Source organism: Rhinolophus hipposideros (assembly GCF_964194185.1).
Source record: "Rhinolophus hipposideros genome assembly, chromosome: 14".
Taxonomy (NCBI): domain Eukaryota; kingdom Metazoa; phylum Chordata; class Mammalia; order Chiroptera; family Rhinolophidae; genus Rhinolophus; species Rhinolophus hipposideros.
In genome coordinates this window covers 16,822,919-16,847,199 of record NC_138060.1, presented here as the reverse complement: position 1 = coordinate 16,847,199, position 24,281 = coordinate 16,822,919, and the positions used below count along the sequence as shown (strand labels likewise).

Below are 24,281 nucleotides of genomic sequence, written 5' to 3'. Positions count from 1 at the left end.
GAAAACATATGGCCAACATTTGAAAAAAAAAAAATTCCTTTTTATAGAGGTCAGACCCAACAAGACAAGTTTATACACATTACTACCATCATCTCATTTAGTTACCTTTATTTCTTTACAGAGCACACTCTCTTCTTCTTCATGAATATAAAATTTCACAGTATTTTTCTGGACATCTTTCATGATTTTAACCAAACTGTTAAATACTTCAGGTTCTAACTTGCTTATAAAATTTGAAAGAGCTGGTTGGGCAGAAATGGTCACATCACTGGGTGATTGTGTTGTTTCTTTTTCTACTGGTTCCTGAGCAATATCACCAGGTACAGTATGATCAGAAGTTACCATTAGCTCTGTGGCATGGTGTGGCTGGCTCACTTCTACTTCAGTTAAAGCCAAAGTTGAAGAGGAATGCTGCTCATTGGAGTTGGTGTCTTTCAAAGTATCACTACAAAGTGGTTCAAGGTGTTTACTGTTGAAGTCACTTGAGGAAACTGGTATGACATGTCTTCTCAGAGGATTCAATGCTATCTTAGTACCAGAATCATTAGGACTGACTGGTGGCAAACTCCCACCCTTGGCTGATGCTTTGATAATAATAGTATTTAGTTTCTCATGCAAGCCATCTACAAACTCCTGTACGCCAGCTTTGGAAGTCTTGGAATATATGAACTCAGAAAGCCGTTTCATCTTCTCTTGTGTTGAAAAGATAGGTGTGGAAATTCTACTGACATATGAAACATTCTTTTGCTTCAAAATCTCTTCTATCTTCCTAGAAAAGAGACTGTATTCTCCTAACACTGTCCTCTCTGTGGTTTCGCTCACTGCAGGCGGCTCTGCTGCTGGCACACACTGCTCTTCCACTGTCATCACCTGACCTGTCAACACGTCATCCTCAGTGGTGCCCTTTAGTGTGTCTGTAAATGGAGAGGATGGAAACTGGTAATCAGAACTTCTCTGTCTACTTATTACCCGGGGGTCGTTAGGAAAGGCCTCCTGCGGTGGCAGATACACCAGTTGTTCTTCTGGTGATTTCATACCTACATAGGAAGAATTCATTATTATAAGAGCAATTCAAAAAATAAATAAATAACATCTGAAAAAACAAACTCATAAATGAGAAAAAAAGGTCAGGAAAAATTTAGAACTAATTATATGCATTAGAAGGTAGAATAAAAATCTCGAGTAATGATGTGAACAAGGGCCAATTTGTCATCAATCCGAATTAAGTGATTTGCTTATTTATGCTTCCCTACCTTTTTGTAGATTTGATTTCAATAGATATGTTTCAATCAGGACGGTCAGTTGTAACAACTTGCTCACCCCCTACATTCTCTGTGAAGTCATGTCTACCATAGTAATACCATCTTAATATGAAATTTTTGAGTGTAAGGCAAATGAAAGAGTGCCAAACTGAAATGATATGGGAATAACTGCCAAGTTAAGAGTTGCATTCAGGATGTAGGGAAATTAATTTTATCTGTTTTCAGATTTACTCTCACTTACTGGGTTGCTCAGTGGATTTCCTACAATGTTAGGAACTTTAATTTATCAGGGGAAAAAGGCTCAATAGTATAGGAAGAGAACATATTTCATAACTGTATTAACAGTAACTTTTGATAGTGCTTTCATAATTATTTTTTATTTGTTTAAAAATAATTCCAAGATAAATCACAATATCTAATACCGCATTTGAGATGAAGAGATCATTCAGGTAGTTGATACTAATAGAACTATTTAATTTTGACTCGTGACAACTAGCTCCAACCATAAGATCATAACTTTCCCCCCACAAATCCTAAATTCAATCACAATATGCTTTTGAAACTACATTTCAAAACTGGTACCCTAAATCTCTTTTTAAAAAACAAGGGGAAAATATGTTTAACAATTTATAGTAATACTATATTTTAGGAAAAAAAAAATTCATCATCTTTACCTAGAAGATCCACATTATACAATTTTATCCTTTAAAAAATTACTAATTTTTCTTGAATCTTAGCCAACATTCTCTAACAAATTGCTGTTCTAATACCGTGTTCCCCCAAAAATAAGACCTAGCCGGACAATCAGCTCTAATGCGTCTTTTGGAGCAAAAATTAACATAAGACTTATATATAATATAATAATAAATATAATATATAATACAGGGTCTTATATTAATTTTTGCTCCAAGATGCATTAGAGCTGATTGTCCAGCTAGGTCTTATTTTGGGGGAAAGACGTTAGTTCTCAAAACTACAGTACATTAAAGACACAGTGAATTTGCTATTCACCCAGGTGTAGCAGCATGAGCTCTCCACACAAAATTCATTTTTGATTTTCCCCACAATTACACTTTTCTAAAGGGTTAAACAGCCTCAACAGCAGTCAGCTTGTGATCAGCTTGTGACATTTCTCTACCAACCCCAGTGGTTACACCACGAACTACTGTAACCATTAACTACTGCAAAGACATCAGTCAGCAGGGTAAGAAGACCATAGCAGGTCTGTAGGTGGGAGAAGAGGAGAGCAAATATCCAATGTACCAAGGTAAGAAGTACAACTGTATGAAACTGACCAATCAGAAAATTCAAGTTCCATATATTACTCAGGAATACTGACTGTCCTTAAATTTCCAATATGGGGTTTAGTACACATATAAAATGTTTGGGCTAGTGGAAGACTTACTTTTTGAAGTATTTTTGTACTTCTTGAATTATGTACCATGTCAAATGTCTGATTTGTCTAAATAAAAAATATTTATCTCGTAAAGCAAATGGACTGGAGGACCACCTGTAATTTAAAAACTTCTGAGTCATTTATTATTTTAAATGAAATACTTGTTCCCAAAATTTATAGCTATAGTTCAGAACAATAATCTTATTCTTGAAGGGCTATGGATAAAGGGACTTTTTAAAGATGAAATATAATTTCAATCCACATGGGGAATTCGCCATATTAAAAAACTAAACCAAATCCATTTTTAAAATGCAAATGATCACCACCTGATTTTATCTTCCATAAGTTTCCCCTATATAATTTCAATTAGATCGACAATTTTATTTTTAAAATGTCTTCATCAATAAATGATTTAAAAGAAACCCATGTCAATATCTGTAATAACACGTTTTCTAGTTACTGTAGTTCGAGCATTGCAGTATTTTGACTTTTAAGTGAAAAGGGGGCAGTGAGTTCTCTAAAGGTAGCATCATTCACATATTATACTTTAAATCACAAAATGGAAATAGTATCCCAAATAAGAGGACAGCAGATGCTAATAGAGCATTTTGAAGCATAAACAAGGTATCTGCTGCTTCTCATGAGAAAGAATTACTGATAGACACAAAATATAGGTGAATCCCAGACATAAATGTTAAGTAAAAGAGCCAAAATCAAGAGGAACATGTGTACGTTCCATTTATCTTAAGGTGAAACAAGTCACATTTAGTGGTTACTACTGATGGCAGGGGGAGTACCAACTAGGAAGATGCAGAATTAAACCTCAGGTGCCAGAAGTGCTCTATATATTGTTTAGCAGTGTCACAGAAGGGAACACATATGTAAAAATTCATCGAGCAGTATACTAAAGATTTATGCACTTTTACACCCACCACATATCTGTTCTGTTTTTTATTTTTAAATCATCTTTTCCGAGAATACATATTTTCTTCAAGAAAATCTTTAATAGTCTTTATTACAATTACCAAGAGAGGAATAACCAACTGCAAAGACCTACTAAAATTAAAAAGTCAGTTAGCTCTTCCAAAAAAAAAAAAAAAATCCCCAAAAAACTAAACACCTACGATTTGAAGATCAACAAAATGGGAATAAACACCCACCACCAAACTCTAAGCAAGAAAATGCCTATGACCACACAGGGATGTTGAATTGAATGAGATCAGACAAAAGACTCTTTTAGGCATCCACTGCAACTAGCTAATCATTACTATCCATAAATGTTTCTAGAATCTGAGTTTCCTAATTTCCGATTTTAATTATCGGCAGAAATTAGCTTTACAATTAGAAGAATTGGGTAATAAAACTCAAGATTAGGAATAATGTACCTAAAAGATAAATGACCTCACCTCCTCTTATTTTTTAAGTTTAAAAGAAACTAGAAGACAGCTTTTCATAGAATATCCTGCAGAAATGGATTATGAAAAATATCCAAGTCTTCCCAAGTCACATCTCATAGAATTTACTGTGGGTTTAGAAAATGTGATCTCTATGAATACACAACAACTGCTTTGAAACATTTTTTGTAAAAGAATGTTTGATACAAATCAATTATTAACTTAAATACAAATATGATATTGTCCAAATTTTCTGTAATCAACAGAACTTAAATTGATACCCTATTAATGGAAGACCAGAACTGTAAGCATCAATTCTGAAGAAGGGCACATTGGGAGGAAAAGCAAAGCAAGACTTCTCACCTGGTGTTTGTTTCTCACCATGTTTTCTCAGCTGGTCTTCTGGGCTTCTTGCATTCCCTCCTGAGGGAAAGCATCCATTAGATTTGTAGACTTTCTTCAGATATTGGTGATACCTATTAAGCACCTTTTAGACAACCAAATGCTAACAAATCCAGAAATCATTCAGAAATGGGAAGTTGCTCTCCTTTCCACTCAGGTGATGATGAAATTTCAAACCTAGATGTTGTGCTTTCAAATGGCTCTAAACAGCAACTATGAAGGTGTCTAAATGAGGGATGGTTAGGATAATCGTCTTATACGCACTACATCCTTATTCTGTTTCTCCCACTCAAGTGGACATCTCCAGCTCCTAAGTGAGAATCAGTTGTGTCTCTACCATAACATCTAGGCCTCTTGCCCTGTCTGGTAAGGTACTAAGTAGAGAATGGTGCCAAAGCCCATGGAAATTCATCAAAGTTATAGAAATTCTTCTCATAGTCCTCGGAGGTCTCAAAGCTTCTAGGTCACAAGCCAGTCTACTTTTTAGCAAAAAGTTCTTTGTGGTTTTCTTTTTTCTTTTTAAAGGTTAAATAGGTCTAGGAATGGAAAAAAGTGCCCTGAAAATATTTCCAAAAATGCTTAGCTAACAAAGACTAATACTAAGAGTATGTATATATATGTGTGTGTGTATGTGTTTGCACAGAGAAATTAGAATACTGTAAAATCTTTCAAAATTGGCTAAACTGTTCTTATCCCATGGTTCAATAAGCTTTCTAGGATATTTGCATTTGATCATTTCAGGACATTCTCCACAATGATCCAATTTCTCTAAGATAATCCAATATTAAAAAATCAAATTTCTTTCAAATAGATGGACCTCAACATGACTTCTTTGATGATAGCTTGTTGTAGTGAAGCTTACTATAATAATTTGAGAAGACAGCATTTATTGGCTTCCCCAAGACCATCATTTTATCTCCACAGCTGCCTCACCTTTTTAGAAACTCAATTTCTGCCAACAACTTTGGAAAATTTGGAAGTTTGCATGGTAAATTCCATGGGGAGAATAAGTGTTTTAAATCTCTATTTTTTAATAGGCTTTTTTGCAGATACTTGCTGATGCTGACCAAGAACAGCAATGATGAACATTACATTGTTCAAAATAAGACACTGAAGATGTCAGAGCCAAGTAAGACAGCACCTAGTGACCCAAGAGTGGAATTTAGAAAGATGAAAGAAATCCTTCAGGAACTTGGTTCCTAAGTAAAACCATGCAAACCTAATTCCCAGTACACTTGTTCTTACCTGTAATTGGAATCAGTTTCCAATGTATTTCAGTCTCTTCAACATCATTTGACTTGGATTGTCTACGAAATCCATGTTCGACGGGAACAGTGGGACACAAACTGCAATCTTCAAAATTATTCATGCTAATTAAATTTGGATCCTAAAAATTAGAGTACATATTCAATAGCTTTCTTTTCAATTAATTTTAAAATCAAAAGAACTAACTTTTCACAGCAAATTCATAAGCTTCAATCTAAACATTATAAATTAGTCAAATCAACACAGTGAAGTTATAATACTCAAGCCTCAAATTAAAACATGTTTTCCTTCAAAACATAATTTGATGTTGATTTAGAGCAGAGATGGGTAAATTTTTTCAGTAAAGCGTCAAATATTTTATGCTTTGTGGACCACATACTCAGATAGTCAGCTCTGCCATTGTAGTGCAAAAGCAGCCATAGGCAATACCTAAGCAAATGGGCATGGCTGTGTTCCTGCAAAACTTGTTACAAAAATAGGCAATGAGCTGGGTTTTACCTATGCCTCCATTAACCCAATTTAGAGTATTAAATACATTAGGAAATGTTAACATAGGTTAGTTTCTCCGTGCCTAATTTATACACCTCCCCAAGTGAGCTTCCTGCCCTCATACTGCCCCTAAAACAAATATCCCAAAACTATATGGACAAAGACTGGGGATATCCATGACTTTTATTCAAAGGAGGGGAAAAAAAATGAAGAAAAGAGTAAGTTAGAAATAAACCCTTAGGAATATTGTGCCAGCCTGGTATTGTTCCCCAGTGATACAGCTACTTCTTGGGAGAAAATAAGGCTACTTCTCAGCTAGAGATCAGTACTCTAAGCACATATCATAAACTGGATACCGTGTCAAGCAAGACTGAGTGTCACTTCAAAGGTAATTCTCAAGGCCACTGTTTTCCACTCCTATCTGCATGAGAAATACAAAGTATTAGGTTGGTGCAAAAGTAACTGCAGTTTAAAAGGCTGAAAATAATTGCAAAAACCGCAATTACTTTTGCACCTAATACCTAATAACCTTGTAACACTGGTACACTGACTTTAGTCACTGCACCTGCTTTACCTTGGGGTTCTAGGACCACCAGCATAAAGTCAATGCTTTGAGGATTCAATTTTATTATGAAACGATATGGAATTAACTCCCACTAGCCATTTCTGACAAACAGACTGTCCAGCCTTAACTTCATGACAATAGGTGAATCTTTGACTAGATGTAAGCCTATGAGCAGGAAGGAAAACCACTACTTCTGTACTTGTCTCTTTGTAACAAGGAATAACTTAGAACTACTATCCTGGACACTTTTATTAAAATGTGTTATTTTATTTCTTTTTGAAAGGGAACAAAACTCATTGAAGCATACCTACATTCTCTTTCACACATACATTCACAAAAGCAAACAAGATAATCAAAAGACACATGCTGGAAGCGACCAGTTAGCTCAGTTGGTTAGAGCGGGCGGTGCTCTTAACAACAACGTTGCGGTTCAATCCCCACATGGGCCATTGTGAGGTGGGCCATTGTGAGCTCCACAACTAGACTGAAACAACTATGTGACTTGGAGTTAATGGGTCCTGGAAAAACACACTTAAATAAATAGAAGTTAAAAAAAAAAAAAGACACATGCTTACTTCTTTCAAATGTAGTTTATGGTCAGTGCCTACTTCACTGGTAGAAACAGCAACAGGATACTTTAACGGTGATGTATCAACTTCTAGCAATGGGCTCTGAGTTCCCTTACAATGTACATTTTCAATTTTTGCACAAGTAGGCTGCTCATAGTCTTTCTTATCCAAGTTAGAATTCAACTCATACTCGTGCTTTTGCCTCAGCTCTTCATAGGCATCATCAGTGCTCAACCCTAAGGCTTTGTTCACTGTGTCTGTCAGGGACGCATCAGAATGACGTGCATTTGCCAGGGTTTCTGACAGCCAATTGAAAAGCCGATGGATGTCAGCAACACCAGAGTTAGAGGAATCCTGCTGCTGCTGCCTCAAGTCAGCATCATGCCCAAGTGAGCCGACAGGCTGTGGAGACTCTGAAGGAAAAAGAGAAAGAAAAGTCATGCCTTAAAGTTAAGTTTGGAAGGCTAGCATAAAAATAAAAAAATAAAATATACCTAAAAATTAATTATAAGGTATTTATGGGCAGGAACTCAATCAAACCACTGGCTTGGATTTTACATCTATCCTTTACAAATATGACTGGTTCTAAAATTTTGCACATAGGTCAAAATTCAAGTGAAAACTTACATAATTTGAAAATTTATTAATGGAGAAATGAGCTCAAACATCAAGTTAATAACAAAGATATTGCATATTGACATGGGTAATATATATATTAATAACCATGCTGTTTACCTTAAAATCTACCACCAAAATCCCAGTCAACCAGGTGCTTGACAACAGATAAAATATCTGCACTTGCTATTTCACAAAATGTTAGGAGGACCTGCAGACTATGCTAAAATCTACTAAACAGAAAAAAAGAATGGCTTAATTTGATTTCTACCTCCTTTACTTCTATTACATTTAGTCCTTAAAATACTGAAATTCTTATTATCTAAGCCTTATCTGAAATGACTAGATTACTTAAATTCGTGACAAAGCTTGGATTTTAGAGATAACAAAACCATCCTGAATAAATATACACTAAACTTGCATTAAGAATAGAAAGCACTATAAGGGAAAACATATTAACACATGGCTCCAAGCAGGTATAAATCTGGATAATCTGTACAATAATATATTTAAAAACTTGCAAAGGGGAGTAGACAGTCAGAAAGTCATGTGCTTTAATGCTGAAGGTGGGTAAAGTCAGGATTTCCAATCTAGGTAGGATATAATGGACCACAGCAAACAAACAAAAAAACAACAGAATACATACTGTATGATTCTAATTACATGTAATTATAGAACAGACAGAACCAATGTAGACAGAAAACACATCAGTAGTGGGGTGAGATTAACTACAAAGGAGCACAAGGCAACTTTTGGGGGCAATAACAATGCTCTATATATTGGAGTGGTGGTAACATAGCCATCAAAACTCACCAGAATCAGACTGCACTTAAAATGGGTACATTGTATATAAGTTATATCTCAAAAAAATGATGTTAAAGGAGGTAGGGAGGATAGGAGGTAACATCATATAAAATGAGTAGGTTCATCACCAAATCAAGATCAGGGTATTTTAGAAGTTAGAATCCAACCCTTAAATCTCTACTTTTAGAAATCAGAAATAAAGTGTGCAAAATTTCTAGAAACAAACACGAGTGAGGAACATTAGAAATCGGAATCATTAGTTCTAGTTTAACCTATACACCTCTTCTCCCCTGCCCTATTTATCCTTTGATCTATTATAATTTGAATGGTTTTCCCATCACTTTAGTTATTGATGAAGGCTGATTTTTACCCACAAATATTTTTTTCACATGTACAAAATTAGTCTAATTGCCAGCTAAAATGGCACCAAAATTTAAGTATCTTGCCTATTATGTGCTCAGTGCTAGGAAATACAGCTAAGTTTAAGAACAATGTTTTGGAATCAGAATTGAGTTCAATCATGGATTAGTGAACTAGAAACTTTATCTAAAGTTATTTAACTTCTGAGATAAGGATAATATCTAGCACTCAAGAATGAAATGAGTCCATATACAGAGGGTGCCAAAAAAAATGTATACACCTTTTAAAGAAGGAAAAAACTACTAAAATTGTAATACTCAATATACACCAATAACAAAAGATGAATACAAGTCACGTTTGACCTCCGCAATGACAAGAGGTGCGCAAAGTGGTTACCATCAGCGTCCAGACACTTCTGATTACGGCAAACTACTGCTTGAACAACGTTGACCAAAGTGTCCACTTGTACGCATGTTTTTGGCACACACACACGTAAAGGACTTAACACATAGTAAGTTCTTAACTCTCAAGGCACACAGTCAACAGTGTAAGACAGTATGGATCAGTAAATGTCAACAGGTTCAGCACAGAGCAGAAATCCAGCATAAGCTAAAGGAGATGAAAACCACCAAGGAACAGAACAGCCATAAAGCTAAGGAGGGCTCTGAACTAAAAACTTATGAAGTTTGATGCTTCAAGAAAAAAGAAAATAAAGGGTAATTCATGAATATTTTGAGATAGAGATGATCCTTAACCAAGGAGCATGTGAAAGAAGAGTGGGAAACATGGCTAACTAGGCTAGATGTAGCCAATCTATATATAACAAAGCCTTGAAAAATGAATACAGAAGCTGAGATTGGTAGCAAATAAGCAAAGCAATACTGAGAAGAACATGATACTAAAATGAGTGACAGAAAACAACAAGGCCATCCAAGAGATGAAGACCACAGACAAGGATGAAAACGTTGGAAAGAAAAAGAAAAAAACTGAAAGTTATTGAAAAGAACAGCACTGTCAAATAATACTTTCTGCAATGATACAAATGTTCTCTATCTGTGCTGTTCAATACAGTGGTGTAGCTAGTATAATACAAGAAATTAATTTGTATTTCATTTTAATTAATTTAAACTTCCTGCACTATCCAATAAGGCAACCACTAGCCACATGCTTTTACAGTATTTAAGATCTGCCATAGTCAATAAGAACAGCAGCAGTGGCACAAAATGTAGCTTGTTATATCAAAGGTCCCTGAATGCAAAGGAACATATTTCGTGATTATGGACTAGCAGTGTGAAGATCTTAAAACTCTAGATGAAAAAAAAACAGTTTAAATTATTTGCAATATTGAAACACACACTTAAGGGAGATGGGTCTCCCATTTTTCTTCAACTAAAACAAAAAAAAAAAACAAAGAGAAAGCAATAGAAAAACAGAAAAAGCCAAACATATTACTTGACTCCTAAAGTAGAAAAAAGTATGTGTACACATCTAAGAAATTTTATTTTAAAGCTCAGTAGGTCCCTTTCATTAAGCAACACACTAAAAAAACCCCAATATTCTGTTGTTTTTTTCCAGTTATAAAATTAAAGGATAGGAGGTTCAATTACTAGGGTAAAAGCTGAGCATACTTTATTTTCTGACGTTAGCCTAAGCTACACAATTCAGAAATCTGAAGTGCAAGGGTAGGAGTTTGGCGAATATTTTCTGTAAAGGACCAGATGATAAATATTTTAGCCTTTGTGGGCCTTACAGTCTCTGTCCCAAATGTGCGTTACAGTGTGAAAACAGCTATATATACATATAAATGAATAGGCATGACTGCATTCCAATATAACTTTCTTTACAAACACAGGGAACAGGCTGGATTGGCTTTCAGGTTGTAATTTGCAAACTCCCATACTAGAAGAAAGGACAGAACTACTTTACTATATTTTTGGTTGTTATTTTTATACTATGTAAGAGCAATCTGATATTTTACCTTCATACAGATGGAAATTTTCAGATAAATTAGTGGTTTTGGCGAGCTTTCTCATATTTTCAGGTAGATCCTCGAGCTTCCTCTTCAAGACAGTTTTGCTTCTCATATCTTCTGTATCTGAGTCCCCACCCACATTTTTCTTCCTACACTGAATTAAATCAATCAATTCTTTGAGTCTATCTTTATCATAATCCAAAGAGTGAGATGACTTCTGCTTTCCAGGTTTAATAGTTTCACACCTTGAGTTATTTCGTTTTCCAAATTTCCTTTTTGTACCATTCATGTCTTCTTGGCCTTCATAATCTGAAAGCTGACTGAAATGATGAAGTTTTCTATTGTCTTCGAATAGCTCTTTTAATTTACAAATAGATAACTGATACATTTCGGGCCGAAAAATATAGGTATGCAAACAATCATCAATATGGGACTTATTTTTTGGAGCTGGGTATAAGAATTTTTTATCATCTAATCGTGAAGCATATGGAAACATAATAAATTCTCGTTTACCTGAACCAAAACCTCGCTTAAAAAATTCATTTACATATTTTTCAACAACAGAATGAAAATTTATAGTATTTATACTTTTGAATTCCTTTCGACACTGAATCAAAGCAAATTGTAAAAACTGAGTTATTTTTAATATATCTGGCATGTTCTCATGTCTCTCCTGTGGTGCTGCATTGGTTGAACATTTTTGTGCTGTAAATAAAAGAACAAAAATAATAAACCATGTTAGCAATCAAGAAACTAATGAAATACAGATCTACATATTATCAAAGAAATGTAACAACATTCATACATTAATGGTGAACCAAACTAGTATATACCCTAATACATACATGTAATATAGAAATATATGAATAGCATGCTTCTAAGTCCAAGGATCTAAAATTAAAATGAGCCAATAAGAAACTAAAACAAAGGAAATTACAGAACATATTTTTAGAGGGAAAAATAGCCCCTCATTAAAGATCTTCATTTCTTATTGTCCCTAGGCCTTTCAACTCGTGGCAAGAAAAATGTAAGGAGAAATAAAGAAGCAGGACAAGATCTGAGGCTCTTAGTAAGACAATCCTGCAAATGATAGCAATGTCACTCCTTCCTGATATCCCCATAAAGAAATATATGCAGGCACTGAGTGTCTACCATTAAGAATCTCAATCTAACAGTGAAACCTATTAGATGGGAAATATTTATTAATACAGCATTACAGTTAGTTCTTAGAAATGGTAAATAGCAAATTTTCTCTAACATCATTGTAAAAAAATTCTTATTAATTTTGAATGGCCTAATATTTAACCTAGCACATGATGCTTTTATAATTGCTAAAATTTGAATGCAAATATGAATCAAGCTAAAAAATATCATAATATAAAACCCTGAAAAATGAAGCTATAGTATTGTAACAATTACAACCAACATTTACTGAACACACTGATTAAAACCTAAATAATTTTTCATAGTTAAAAAAAAACATATATATATGATTATATTATATAATTTGTTTTATATCATTAATACCTTTTAATACCCGCAGTATTGTAATACCCTCATGATGTAAGAAAGACAAAATATTTAGTAAGTTATCTGGAAATTTTCAATAAAATATAGGTTATCTACAAGTAACTGGATTTAGATATTCAAAGAACTTACAAGAAACTATGCTTCTAGGTTCTGGAAATAGAAACAAAGCATGTAGGACTCGAGACTTGACAGTTTGATGTTCTAAAAATAATAAGAAGCCAAATTCATTAGCAATGTATTTCAACTATAAAGTTAAAAAAGAATTATAAAAATTAGAGACTTACCATATGGAGAAACCATTTGATAAGGAGAAAGAAGAAAAAGGTATCCTCGGTCTCCCAAAGTTTTAACAAGAACCTGCATTTTTGGAAGAGGGAAGAAGTTGAATCTGCTTTAATATTACTGACCATAAGGCAGACACACAGCAGTTTCTACTAATTATAAAGAAAACAAAGTTCTTGATCACCTTTAGGAAAAATTTTGATACTGAATTAGTTAAAACTCTTTCCAACTCTGCTAATTAACAGAATTGTAATAAAAAAACTCCTTAGTTTTCATAACTTTAAAGAGAAAACTCCCCTAATTAACTGTCCAAGTTGTTGATGTTTCCTTGAAGCTAAAATATAACAACCAAAGATTTCAAATATTTTCCTCAGCAATTCAAAAGACACATGAATTGTGAAGGTAACATGCTGGATGTTGGAAATACAGAGTTTAGGCTAATCTCAAATGAAATGTGTTGTTATAATCTAATTCTTCACATATTTAATGAACACCTTTCACATGTAAGGCAATTTGCCTTGCCAGGAACAGCTTCATAGACAGGCAACACAAGATCTTTGATCGCAAGAAGTTTATACTGGGTGGACAGAGTAACACAGGAACTATCAATAATTAGATAAGAAAGATTCTCAAAAAGACTTACAAAGCAACATGAAGGGGGAAAACTACAGTTTGTTTATGGTCAGAAGAGACACTGAAAGTGTATTGGAGGTGGATTTTGAGGGATGGGTACCTTGCCAAGAGCCCGAGGTTGTGGGAAGGACATTTCAATAGAAGTACCAACATGAGCAAAGGCAGAGTTATCATATGATGGACAGTCTGCAGGCATCAGAATAGTTAAAACTGGCAAAAGGACAGACTAGGACAAATGTATAAGACAAGTCTAGAAAGAAAGATCTTAGTCTAGATTATAAAAAGACAAGAATTCTAGGTTAGCCAGGAATGCCCTGGAAAGTATACCCTTTTGAACTGGAATGTACCCCCCCACACCAAAAAAAAAAAGTGTTGACAGCACTGTGAAGAGAGGGAAAGAAAACAATGCAATGTGAAGAACTCACTCAGTTCAAGGGCTACTGCAACATTTCATAGTAATTTATTTTTTTGGATTAAAGAAAGGGTAAACTAAGCATGGCAGGTGAACACAAAAGAGTATTTGGGTTCTGAAAGAAAACTCATGCTACTTAAATACCTACTAAATAATTCTAATAAACAAAGTCTTTGTAAGAACCCATAATTTAAAGGCCAAAAAGTGACTGTGCTACCAATTTATATTTAATAAAAACATTGTTTGAACACTCAAAAGTAAGGTGGACAATGTACCTGAAATTTTGTTTCAGACTCAAATACTTTTATCCAAAATGTTTTATATATCACATGCCTTTTAACATTTTGCCCAGATCCTAGTTCTCAGAACAGGAAGTTGGGAAGCACAAATAAAATTTTCATGTTGTGTGGTCACTGAGTAGAAACAATTAGATGCTCTTAAGTTCTCACCCACTCCGAATACCAGGTTTTTAAAATTCCACTGGCTCAGTAGCCTTTATAAAAACCCTTGTCCTCTAAGGGGCCTCATTTCTAAGGGAACCAACACCCAGAAACAATCCTCGGGCAGACAAAGAGGGCTTCCCAGTAATACATGTTGCTTTAGCTCAAAGAAACAGTTTTAGCCTTCTAGAAAAGGAAACACCTGCAAACTCCATGCTCCTGCTGCCGCTATTTATTACACCTTACTGTTTCCTTCCCCCTCACAAAATAGCTTTAACCCAGTCTGTGGATTTTTATTACTTAATTCTACTATTTTGATTTCTCAATAACATCACAGGAAATTATTTTATACAAGAAATACATTAAAAATATAAAATATTAAGCTCACAATCTTAAATGACCAAGCTTAAAAGGAGTTAAGCTACCTAAGTGAGATTCAGCAGAAACAAAAGATTCAAACACCCAAGAGCTTCAAACCAGAATTATCAGATAAAATACATAAAACAACAGGTATGAAATGAATGTTTAAAGAAATAAAGACAATAACTGGCAGAATTGAAAAAATATTCACACAAAAATTAGTATACAAATATTCGTAGCAGCAATATTCCTAATAGCCAAAGAGTGGAAACAACTGATGAATGGACAAAATGTGGCATTATCCATACAATGAAATATTACTCAGCCATAAAAAAAGAATGAATTACTAACACACGCTACAACATGGATGACCTTTAAAATTTTTATGCTAAGAGAAAGCAGCCAGGCATTAAAGGCCTTACAATGCATGCTTCCACTTATGTAAGATGTTCAGAATAGATAATTCCATAAAGACAGAAGGAGATTAGTGATTGCCAAGGACTGGAGGAAAGAATGAAGAGTAAATGCTTAAAGGGTATGAGGTTTCTTTCTGGGGTAATGAAAATACTCTGGAATTACACAGTGGTGATGGTTGCACAACATTGTGAGTCTACTAAAACTCACTGAATTGTACACTTTAAAATGACTAAAATGATTGAAACTTATTTTGATAAAAATAGTAGTAAGAAATACCAGAATATAACCTCTATATCCTAGAATAGTGCCTGGAACATAATAGATAGTAAGTATTTTTGAAAGAATGAACAAGAATCTGTTTAAAAAAATGATGAGGCACATCTCAAAAATCAAAGATAACTTTTAGAAATCAAAAATATTCTCTGTGAAAACAGAATCTCAATGAATGGATTGAACACCAAATTAGACATAACTAGACACAGAATTTGTAAACTAGAAGATAGCTAGCTATGATGAAATTACTCAGAATGCAGCAGAGAGACAGGTAGGTGGAAAACACAAGAGAAGTTAACATGAAGAACAGAATGAAAAGGTCTAACACATGATGGTTCAATCTTAGTCTAAAAGAAATGAAGTATAATCAGAGAGATAATGATTAATATTCTGGAAATGAAGATATAGTCCACAGATATGAAAGGAGAATATATACCAAGCTGCACAAATAAGAAATCTACACCTAGCTATATTTAATGTAACTATAAAACACCCAAGTTTCAAAAAGCAAAAGGAAAAACTAAAAAAGAGGATCTACAAAGGAACAATAATTAGACTAAGAGCTGACTTCTCAACAAAAATAAAAGACAGAAGATACTGTAGTATAATCAAAGTGCTAAGTGAAAATAGTTGTCAACCCAGAATTGTGTACCCAGGTTCCAACATTTAAAGAATATGCTTTTTCTCAAATACAAAGGAGGCATGTACAAATTTGACTACAAAGTAGGCTTTAAATCAAGTCTCAATAACTTCAAACAATCACCACCTATTCTGATTACAATGAAATTAAATTATGAAAAACAAAAGGAAGTATTCTCATAATTTGGAAATTTAAAAACATACCTCCACATCATGTGCCAAAGTGAAAATCCTGATAGAAACTAAAAAATACTTTTAATTGAATGATAATGAAAACACTATGTATTAAAACATGTGGAATGTAACTAAAGCAATACTTGGAACTCTCAAAATTCATTGACCACCTTTCCAGCTTAAGAAGTCAGAAATAACCAAATAAACTCCCCAAAAGTAAAAGTTAATAAAACAGTTGACATTAACAAAACAGTAAAACAAATATACAACCAAAATTTGGTTCTTAAGACTAATAAAATAGACAAACCTCTAGTGGCTAACAAAAGAAAGCACAATGAAAATATTACCATGCAAAAATGCTCTGGGCAGCTATTAAAAAGAGACTATATAAACAATTCTATCCCAATGAATTAAAAACCAGAATAAACGGACAAGTTCCTAAAAAACAAAACCATAATATATCCAAATGGACCCAACAATTAAAGAAACTGAGTACTTTAAAATCATCCATAAACAAAAGGCACAGTTTTGTAGTTAAGTGCCACCCAACATCCAAAGAATAGATTATTCTAATCCTACATACATCCAACCATTGCAAAATGAGGAAAGACTACCTAACTCAACTCTGGGAAACTAGTATAACACTGATACAAAAAGTAAACAAGGACAATGTGAGAAAGAAAAATCTCAGCTCGATCTCACTCATCATCACAGATACAAAATTCTTAAACAAAGCATACACAGACCAAACCATTTATTTTTTTAAAAAGAGATGGGAGTATTCTAAACCAGCAACATAAGGATAACTTAATATTGGGAACAGATAAATATAATTCATCTTTAATTTATAGGATAAATACTATGTGTAATGGTTAATTTTATGCATCAACTTGACTGGGCCACAGGGTATCCAGATAATTTGGTCAAACTTTACTCTGGGTGTTTCTGGATGTGTTTAACACATAAGTGGATAGTCTTGAGTAAAGCAGACTGACCTCCCCAATGTGGGTGAATCTCATCTAATTAGTTGAAGGTCCTGAATTAAGAGGAAATCCCTCCTGCCTGCCTTTGAGCAGGGACATCAATCCTGTCCCAAACCCTCCACCCTCCCAGCCTTTGGACTCAAATTGAAACATCAGCTCTCCTGGATCTCAAGACACTTGGATTCAGACTGAAACTACCCCTAAGCTCTCCTTGGTCTCTAGCTTGCCAACTGCAAAGCTGGAGACTTTCCAGCCTACATAACTTTGTAATAAAGTTATTATATGAGCCAATTCTTTATAATATATCTCTCTCATATGTGTGTGTGTGTGTGTGTGTGTGTGTGTGTGTGTATAAAATCTTCTGTGGAAAATCCTGACTAATACACCACGAACTATCTTGATAAATGCAAAAAGGGAGTGCATTAAATTCAAAAGTCACTCATGGTTAAAAAAAGAAAAAGAAAACAATTTTAAACTGATAAAGGTATCTATGAAAAACCTACTGCAAACTTCCTACTTGATGGTTAATGTTAGAAGTGTTCTTTTGAAAATCAAGAAGAATGTCTACACTTTTATTCAACATCGTACTACAGATCCTACATTGCACAGTTACACAAGAAAAAAATAAAAAATAAAAGCAAGACTAAAGAGGAAAAACCAAAACAATGTTGTTCCAAGATAATGAAATCTACATATCAATCCCAAAGAATGTACAAAATAAACAAATTTTATATATGGCTCTGACAAAAAAAACTAGTATGTAAATATCAATTACATTTCTATATACACAACAGAAAATGTACTGAAATGAAAAATACTGTTACAATAGCATCAAAAAATATAAAATGCCTGGGGATACATAAGTCTAATAAAAAATAAGCAATATCCAGAAAATTATGACATGCTATTAAAAGAATACCCAAAAGAAGTAAAGAGATAATCTTGCTCATGATTAAGACAGTATCATAAAGATGTTAATTCTCCCTAATTTGATGTACAGATTTAATTCCAATAAAAGAAATCCCAATCAGGTGGGCGGTGGGGGAGGGACCAGGGATCTAAAAGCTGATTCTAAAGTTTTTTGGAAAAAAAAAGCTGAATCTCAAATAGCAAAACACTCCTAAAAAAGCTGAAAAAAGCGGTGCAATTTACCCTACCTGATATCAAGACTTCTTAGTGTAGAAAGGATGGACTAGTCAGTAAATGATTTAGGAACAACTTATTTCTCACAATGGGAAAAAAATAAAGTTAGATTCCTATATTATACCATGAAAAACAAAACAGTATATTTTTAAAGACTTAGTGCCAAAGGCAAAATCCTAACACTCTGAAAATACAGGGCAATATTTGAATAAGGAAGATTCCTTTACAAGTGCTAATATTCAGAAAGATAAATTCAACTACATTAAAGTTAAGAACACTTGTTCTTCAAAAAACACCATGAACAAAGTAAAAAGGAAAGTGCAAATAAAAAACACTGTAGTGCATACACATAGCTGAGTATTGGTATCCCAAACATATAAAACTCTTCAAATTAGTAAGAAAACATAAGCCACTCAAAGGGAAAAAGAGGAAAATGATCATTAAAAGACATCAATTTATAAAAGGATGATCAACTCATCATTTTTCAGAAAATTTATGCTAAAATCACAATAAGATGCTATTTTACATGCTGCAGGACATCCTCCTACACACTTTCCCAGCCTCACATTCTACCACTTTCCCCCCAATTACTATAGTGTTCTTATTCCTTCAACCTCACAAAGCACCTTTTTCAATCTTCAAACATGACACTGTCTACTGGAACAAAACACATCTATCTGAGTAACTCCATTTATCACTCTGTGTAGTTGAGGAGAAGAGTCTCTTTGTCTCATTCTTTACTGAACTACTATATACCCTGCATTAAAAAATAATATTCAATAAATATTTTTTGACTATCACAGTCACAATCACAAAATACAACAAAGATACTTCAAGGAAGACAGTCTGTTAGAAGGTCTAAGTGTCATGGCTAAAAACAGGAGAGTAGCAAAGGACATAGCAAAATGCTATTAATTAAATGGTAGCGACAAAGACAGAAACCATGTGGTACTTTCAGAGGCAAAAATGAAATAAACTGAAATATTAACATGCATGTTCCTAAAGAGAGAATAAAGAACATTTAAAATTTGACTCACAAGCTTTTCTTTCTCCAGTTTTTGCAGTAAACTCTCCATGTTACTTCCAATTCTTGGCTTTTCTACAACTTCATACAGGCTGCAATACATTCCATTCTTCAAAACTGACATAAGAAAAAAATACACAGTAAATATTCCCATTCAAGTCTGCTTCTTATTTTACTACAATTAAATTATTTTACCTTCATTTGGACCTAAGTATGCGTCCTTGTAAAACAGTGCTGGAGGGATTTTCTGTTTCAGATGATCAATACTCATAACTGTTTCAACATCTAACTTCTCAGGACTGAAAGAAAATTGAAAAAGCATATTTGCCTGACTTGTATTTTTAACTCTAGCAATGTTATCTCTCTCCCCATCCCCACAAAAGTATCTTGCTAGAAAACAGAACAGCATATTTACTAATATCGTACTTTAAAGAGGATTTGATATGAAAAGTCCAGATATATACAGGTAGAGATAGCCTGGCAATACTACCAACCTTCCAACTTTAAGGCAGAAACTAATTCTACATGCCAATATTACTAACCACAAAGGGCATAAGGTTGTCATTTTATTAAACACAATTCAAGTATATACTGTTTAATCTTCAAACATTTATGAAAGCTCATAATGTTTACTGTGGTGGTACCAAAAAATCATTTTAGACCCTTATATTCCAACATGTTGCACAAGACTGAAAACAGTCTATAAATTTTAATTTAACTCACATTAACACTGTTTCCAACAAAGAACTGATAACTTTTAAGTCTGTCATGTTCAAACTGCTAACTGGAAAATATATCTACTAACTAGGATAAAACTTTTAAAAATCACTTTAAAGATTTAAATTCACTAAGAAAAAGTTAAATGCCATAAATATGTATGACTTTTTAGCCTATTCTCAAATCAAGACAGAAAAGCAGAGGGCTCATTTTGCCAATTAAGTTTCCAAAGTTATCAAATCAATCTTCTAAAAAAGCAAACAAATATTTGTATTAAGTTCTTATGTACCAAAGTAAAACTTAAATATAAGAAGAAAAAAGCAAAATAAACTGAATAATGAGCAGCCATTCATTGCTACTTTCTTATAATGTAACATACTTACAGTCTGATAGGCAAAAAAGCACGATTGGCTGACCTCAGAGAAATATAGCACAAAAGCTTTCCTTTATTTAAAAGCTGTCCTTTCCACAAGGTGTAGTTAAATTTATCTAAAAAAAAAAAAAAATTCTTGGCAGCTCAGAAGCAAACACATGTTTACTAGAAATAAGGGGGAAAACATCTGGAAATAGGTTTTGTAGAATAACAAAACAAAAAACTTGATATTTGTATTTACAGGAGAGTTCATATACTAGGATATTTGTTTAAAGTACCTTTTCCCCTACAAAATTATTCTAGCTGCATAGAATAACAAGTATATTTTCTAAATGTCTTCATATCAGAAAGCTGAGGAGCAAAGACAACACAGTTAATACCCTTTTATTTCCTCCAAAGCAGGCTATATTAAATCCAGTTAACAACATAAATCCACACAATGTCTTACATTTTCTATTTAATCTCTTTTCACTATGGAGAAACTTGACCTAAACCTCTGATGAATTTAATACTTTTAAAAGGCTGAGCTGTGAAACTTGTTTTATTTTTTACCTTTATCAATCAAAAGTGCTTAAACTTTTTGATCTCATCCTAGCAGAAGCAGCTTCTCAAAGGAGACTATGCTTGGATGACCAAATGTTGATGCTACATCAAATTGTGGCCTCACCCTCTTTTTCATACTTTGCAGACTCATTCATCATAAAAATAAAAGCATTTAACTTACTAATTTTTAACTACATGTACTTACTCTTTCAACTTAGAAAATGAAAGGAAAGAAATATAAGAATCTTACCTGTGTTTCTATCTGCATTAAAGCTGTTAGATCTACAAATAAATTTTTAAAAAGAAAAACATTACTGATTGCTATCAACATAAAAGTTAACATTCAGGACCTTGATATAACTGCTATTTTTAATGGCCTACTATACAATAGAATTAAATCATCCAAGTAGAAAAAACATATTATTTATTACAAATATTTATTACAAATATTTATTCTTTATTTTGGAGAAAAGACTTCCTTGCCTTGAATTACCATATTTGCCCCAAATTAAGGGAGCTGTTTTTCCCAAAAAATATCCACTAGGAGAGAACAGAGTCCATTAAATTACTTTATTTTGGTGGTAAGAGTTGAAGAAATAGGTTCAATATATATTTAAATATATTCATTAATCATTCAATCAATATTTACTAAGCTCCTATTATTTACCAGGCACCATTCTATGTAACAGAATTATAGGACGAACAAAGCCACTGACTTCACAGAATTTATAATCTCATAAGGCAGATAGACAACAATCAAAAGCACCATATTTTGCTGTGTACAATGCGCTCCCGTGTATAATGCACACCCATATTTTAGGCCCAAACTTTCAGGGAAAAAAAATCTTTTGTTTTAATTTAATTCAAATTTTTATTTGTTTACAATTAGGTACTTGTGTTTTATTATAAAGGAATTTTAGCATTTACGTTTTAACATACTATGGTACAAGAAATTTTATGTAACAAATAATTACAAAACACAGAACAGATACAAGGTACAAGCAATTTTATGTACCGATAACAAATTTATAATATTTAACGCATCATAGAAGGCCAAGAACTCTTTATCATCGCAAGTTCAACAAAATCGATGACTGTATTCCAGATTATTTTGCATACAGATATCGTTATTGATTTCTAGAGTTACACTTTTGAGTCATAAGCACAAATAAAAGAATTAAAAACATTTATATAGATATGGAATTACAACTACCCATGTATATATAATGCACATCCTTATTTTTCCCTCACAAATTTGGGCAAAAAAGTGCACACTATACATGGCAAAATATGGTATCTAGTTTACCAGCTGATGATGGTTTTAAGTTCTATGGAATAAAGAGGAGAAAGAGACTAAGAGTATACCTAGCGGTTAAAAATAAAAACCTGGGGCAGCCAGTTAGGTCAGTTGGTTGGAGCACAGTGCTCTTAACAACAGTTGCCGGTTCAATCTCCACATGGGCCACTATGAGCTGTACCCGCCACAACTAGATTGAAACAACTACTTGACTTGGAGCTGATAGGTTCTGAAAAAAGACACTTAAAATAAATTTTTTTTAAAAGTTAAAAAGAAAAAGAATATGATTTAAAAAAATCCATAGAAGGCCTCACTGATAAGGTTACATTTAAGGAGAGGTCTGAAAGAAGTGGAGGTGTAAATTATATAGCTAATTGGGGAAAGAGGGAACAGCTAAAGTAGAGGCCCTGAGGCAGGAGCATTCATGGTGGGCATTCAAGGTACAGCAAGCATGTTCAATCAATGCTTGTTTTAAATGACATGAAGGTCAAGAGATGGAATCAAAAAGAAGCAAAGGAAATTAACTAATGGATAGTCATTAATCCTGGGAGTATGACCTTATAATTATTAAATGCTGAGTGTCTTTTGAAGATCACTGCTGAAAGGCACTATAGTACATGTATCATGGAGATCATAAATATAGAGCCACACAAAAAAAATGAAAAACACAACTGTCTGGCTACTATGTGAATCCGTACTTGTGGCTGTGGATGGTTTCACTGATAGAAAAAAAGTGCTGGCTCTCAAATAAAATGAAGACAAGACGATTTGACTAGAAAACTGATAAAGAGGTCAACCTCAAAAATATTTGGTATGTTTTATGAAATGTGGCTTTTTAAAACAGCAGTTATTCTAAATTAATAGATGTCATACATGCTTTTGAACATGGACACTCAAAAGTTAAAATAAGTGGACATTTGACTATTTCACTTGCATACCTGTAAATTTACTTACTTAACTTTGTCAAAACATTTTCTCGAATAACCACATGGGGAATAAAAAAGGGGAAATTGCTTTGGATTTGGCTACCTTATTTTAGGGCTTATAGGCAATCATTACTGGTATTCAACTCTGACTGAAAATCAGAATCACCTGGAAGCTTTTAAATCTATCAATCCCTAAGCTACTTAATAAATATGTAAATGTTTGAGGGGGGGGCTGGAGCATCTTTAGTAGAAGCTCCCCATTTCCAGGAGAGCTAATACACAAAATTTCACTTTTAACAACTGCATTTACTCAACTATGCAAACCTTCAATATCAAGGAAAAAAGGTTAATCAGTGAGGTTTAAGTATATTTTAGTTTCTATTTCCCCAAAGTTTTATTTGTCCTTCACAGTGACCTTTTAAGTCACCATGACCATTTAAGTATATAATTACTTTCAATGGAAGAAAAACTGGGAAGAAAACAAAGTACTCCTCCTAAACAGGCAGTGCAGGATATCTAATATAACAACATTCTGGATTACGGCCAAAATTCATAAACCTTACCGTGCTGAAGGTGCAAACTTCAGAGGTTGTTTATCATCTTTGTAAGTAAAAGACACAACTGCATATGGACACACGTGTCTTGGTCTTCGCCTTAGTTCATCAAAGCCGTACTCATAAAAATAATACTAAAAATAAGAAAAAGCAAAATTAACTTCTTTAAGAAGGCAAGTAGAGTGGAATCTTGTATTTACCTGCCTCATTTTTGAGAAATACAACATTTACATATGACTCTAACAGAAAATATCTTTAAGTACTACTTGTTAATTTAAAATTATTTGTACTTTATATTCACTTCATGCTATAAAATATTCTGCTTCAATATGTATCAGATGCCAGGATACTAATAGGTATTTCAAGTTTACTTCTGAAGAGTTGACCACTGTGCAACAAATTTCCTCATAAAAATGTTACAAATGGAGCCTAAGCTCCCAGGTCAGCCCAGGAAAGCCAATTTGATA

At 33.5% G+C, this 24,281-nt stretch overlaps 1 protein-coding gene across 7 annotated transcripts in view; it reads right to left on the bottom strand.

The window, feature by feature from the left end:
- Positions 1–24,281, bottom strand: part of TASOR (transcription activation suppressor) — a 46,168-nt gene that overhangs the window by 8,408 nt on the left and 13,479 nt on the right. For 3 of the 7 annotated variants that reach the window (XM_081073397.1, XM_081073394.1, XM_081073396.1), the window contains exons 7-18: positions 23,824–23,948; positions 21,288–21,319; positions 20,505–20,610; positions 19,600–19,703; positions 19,418–19,521; positions 12,909–12,981; positions 12,754–12,825; positions 11,101–11,799; positions 7,350–7,756; positions 5,700–5,841; positions 4,416–4,475; positions 106–1,037 (exon numbers count right to left, since the gene is read on the bottom strand). In XM_081073397.1, coding sequence (XP_080929523.1) covers positions 106–1,037; positions 4,416–4,475; positions 5,700–5,841; positions 7,350–7,756; positions 11,101–11,799; positions 12,754–12,825; positions 12,909–12,981; positions 19,418–19,521; positions 19,600–19,703; positions 20,505–20,610; positions 21,288–21,319; positions 23,824–23,948 — 2,856 coding nt within the window. The remainder of the gene's footprint in view (positions 1–105; positions 1,038–4,415; positions 4,476–5,699; positions 5,842–7,349; positions 7,757–11,100; positions 11,800–12,753; positions 12,826–12,908; positions 12,982–19,417; positions 19,522–19,599; positions 19,704–20,504; positions 20,611–21,287; positions 21,320–23,823; positions 23,949–24,281) is intronic. The other 4 variants (XM_081073398.1, XM_081073393.1, XM_081073399.1 and 1 more) reach the window with 2 other exon arrangements.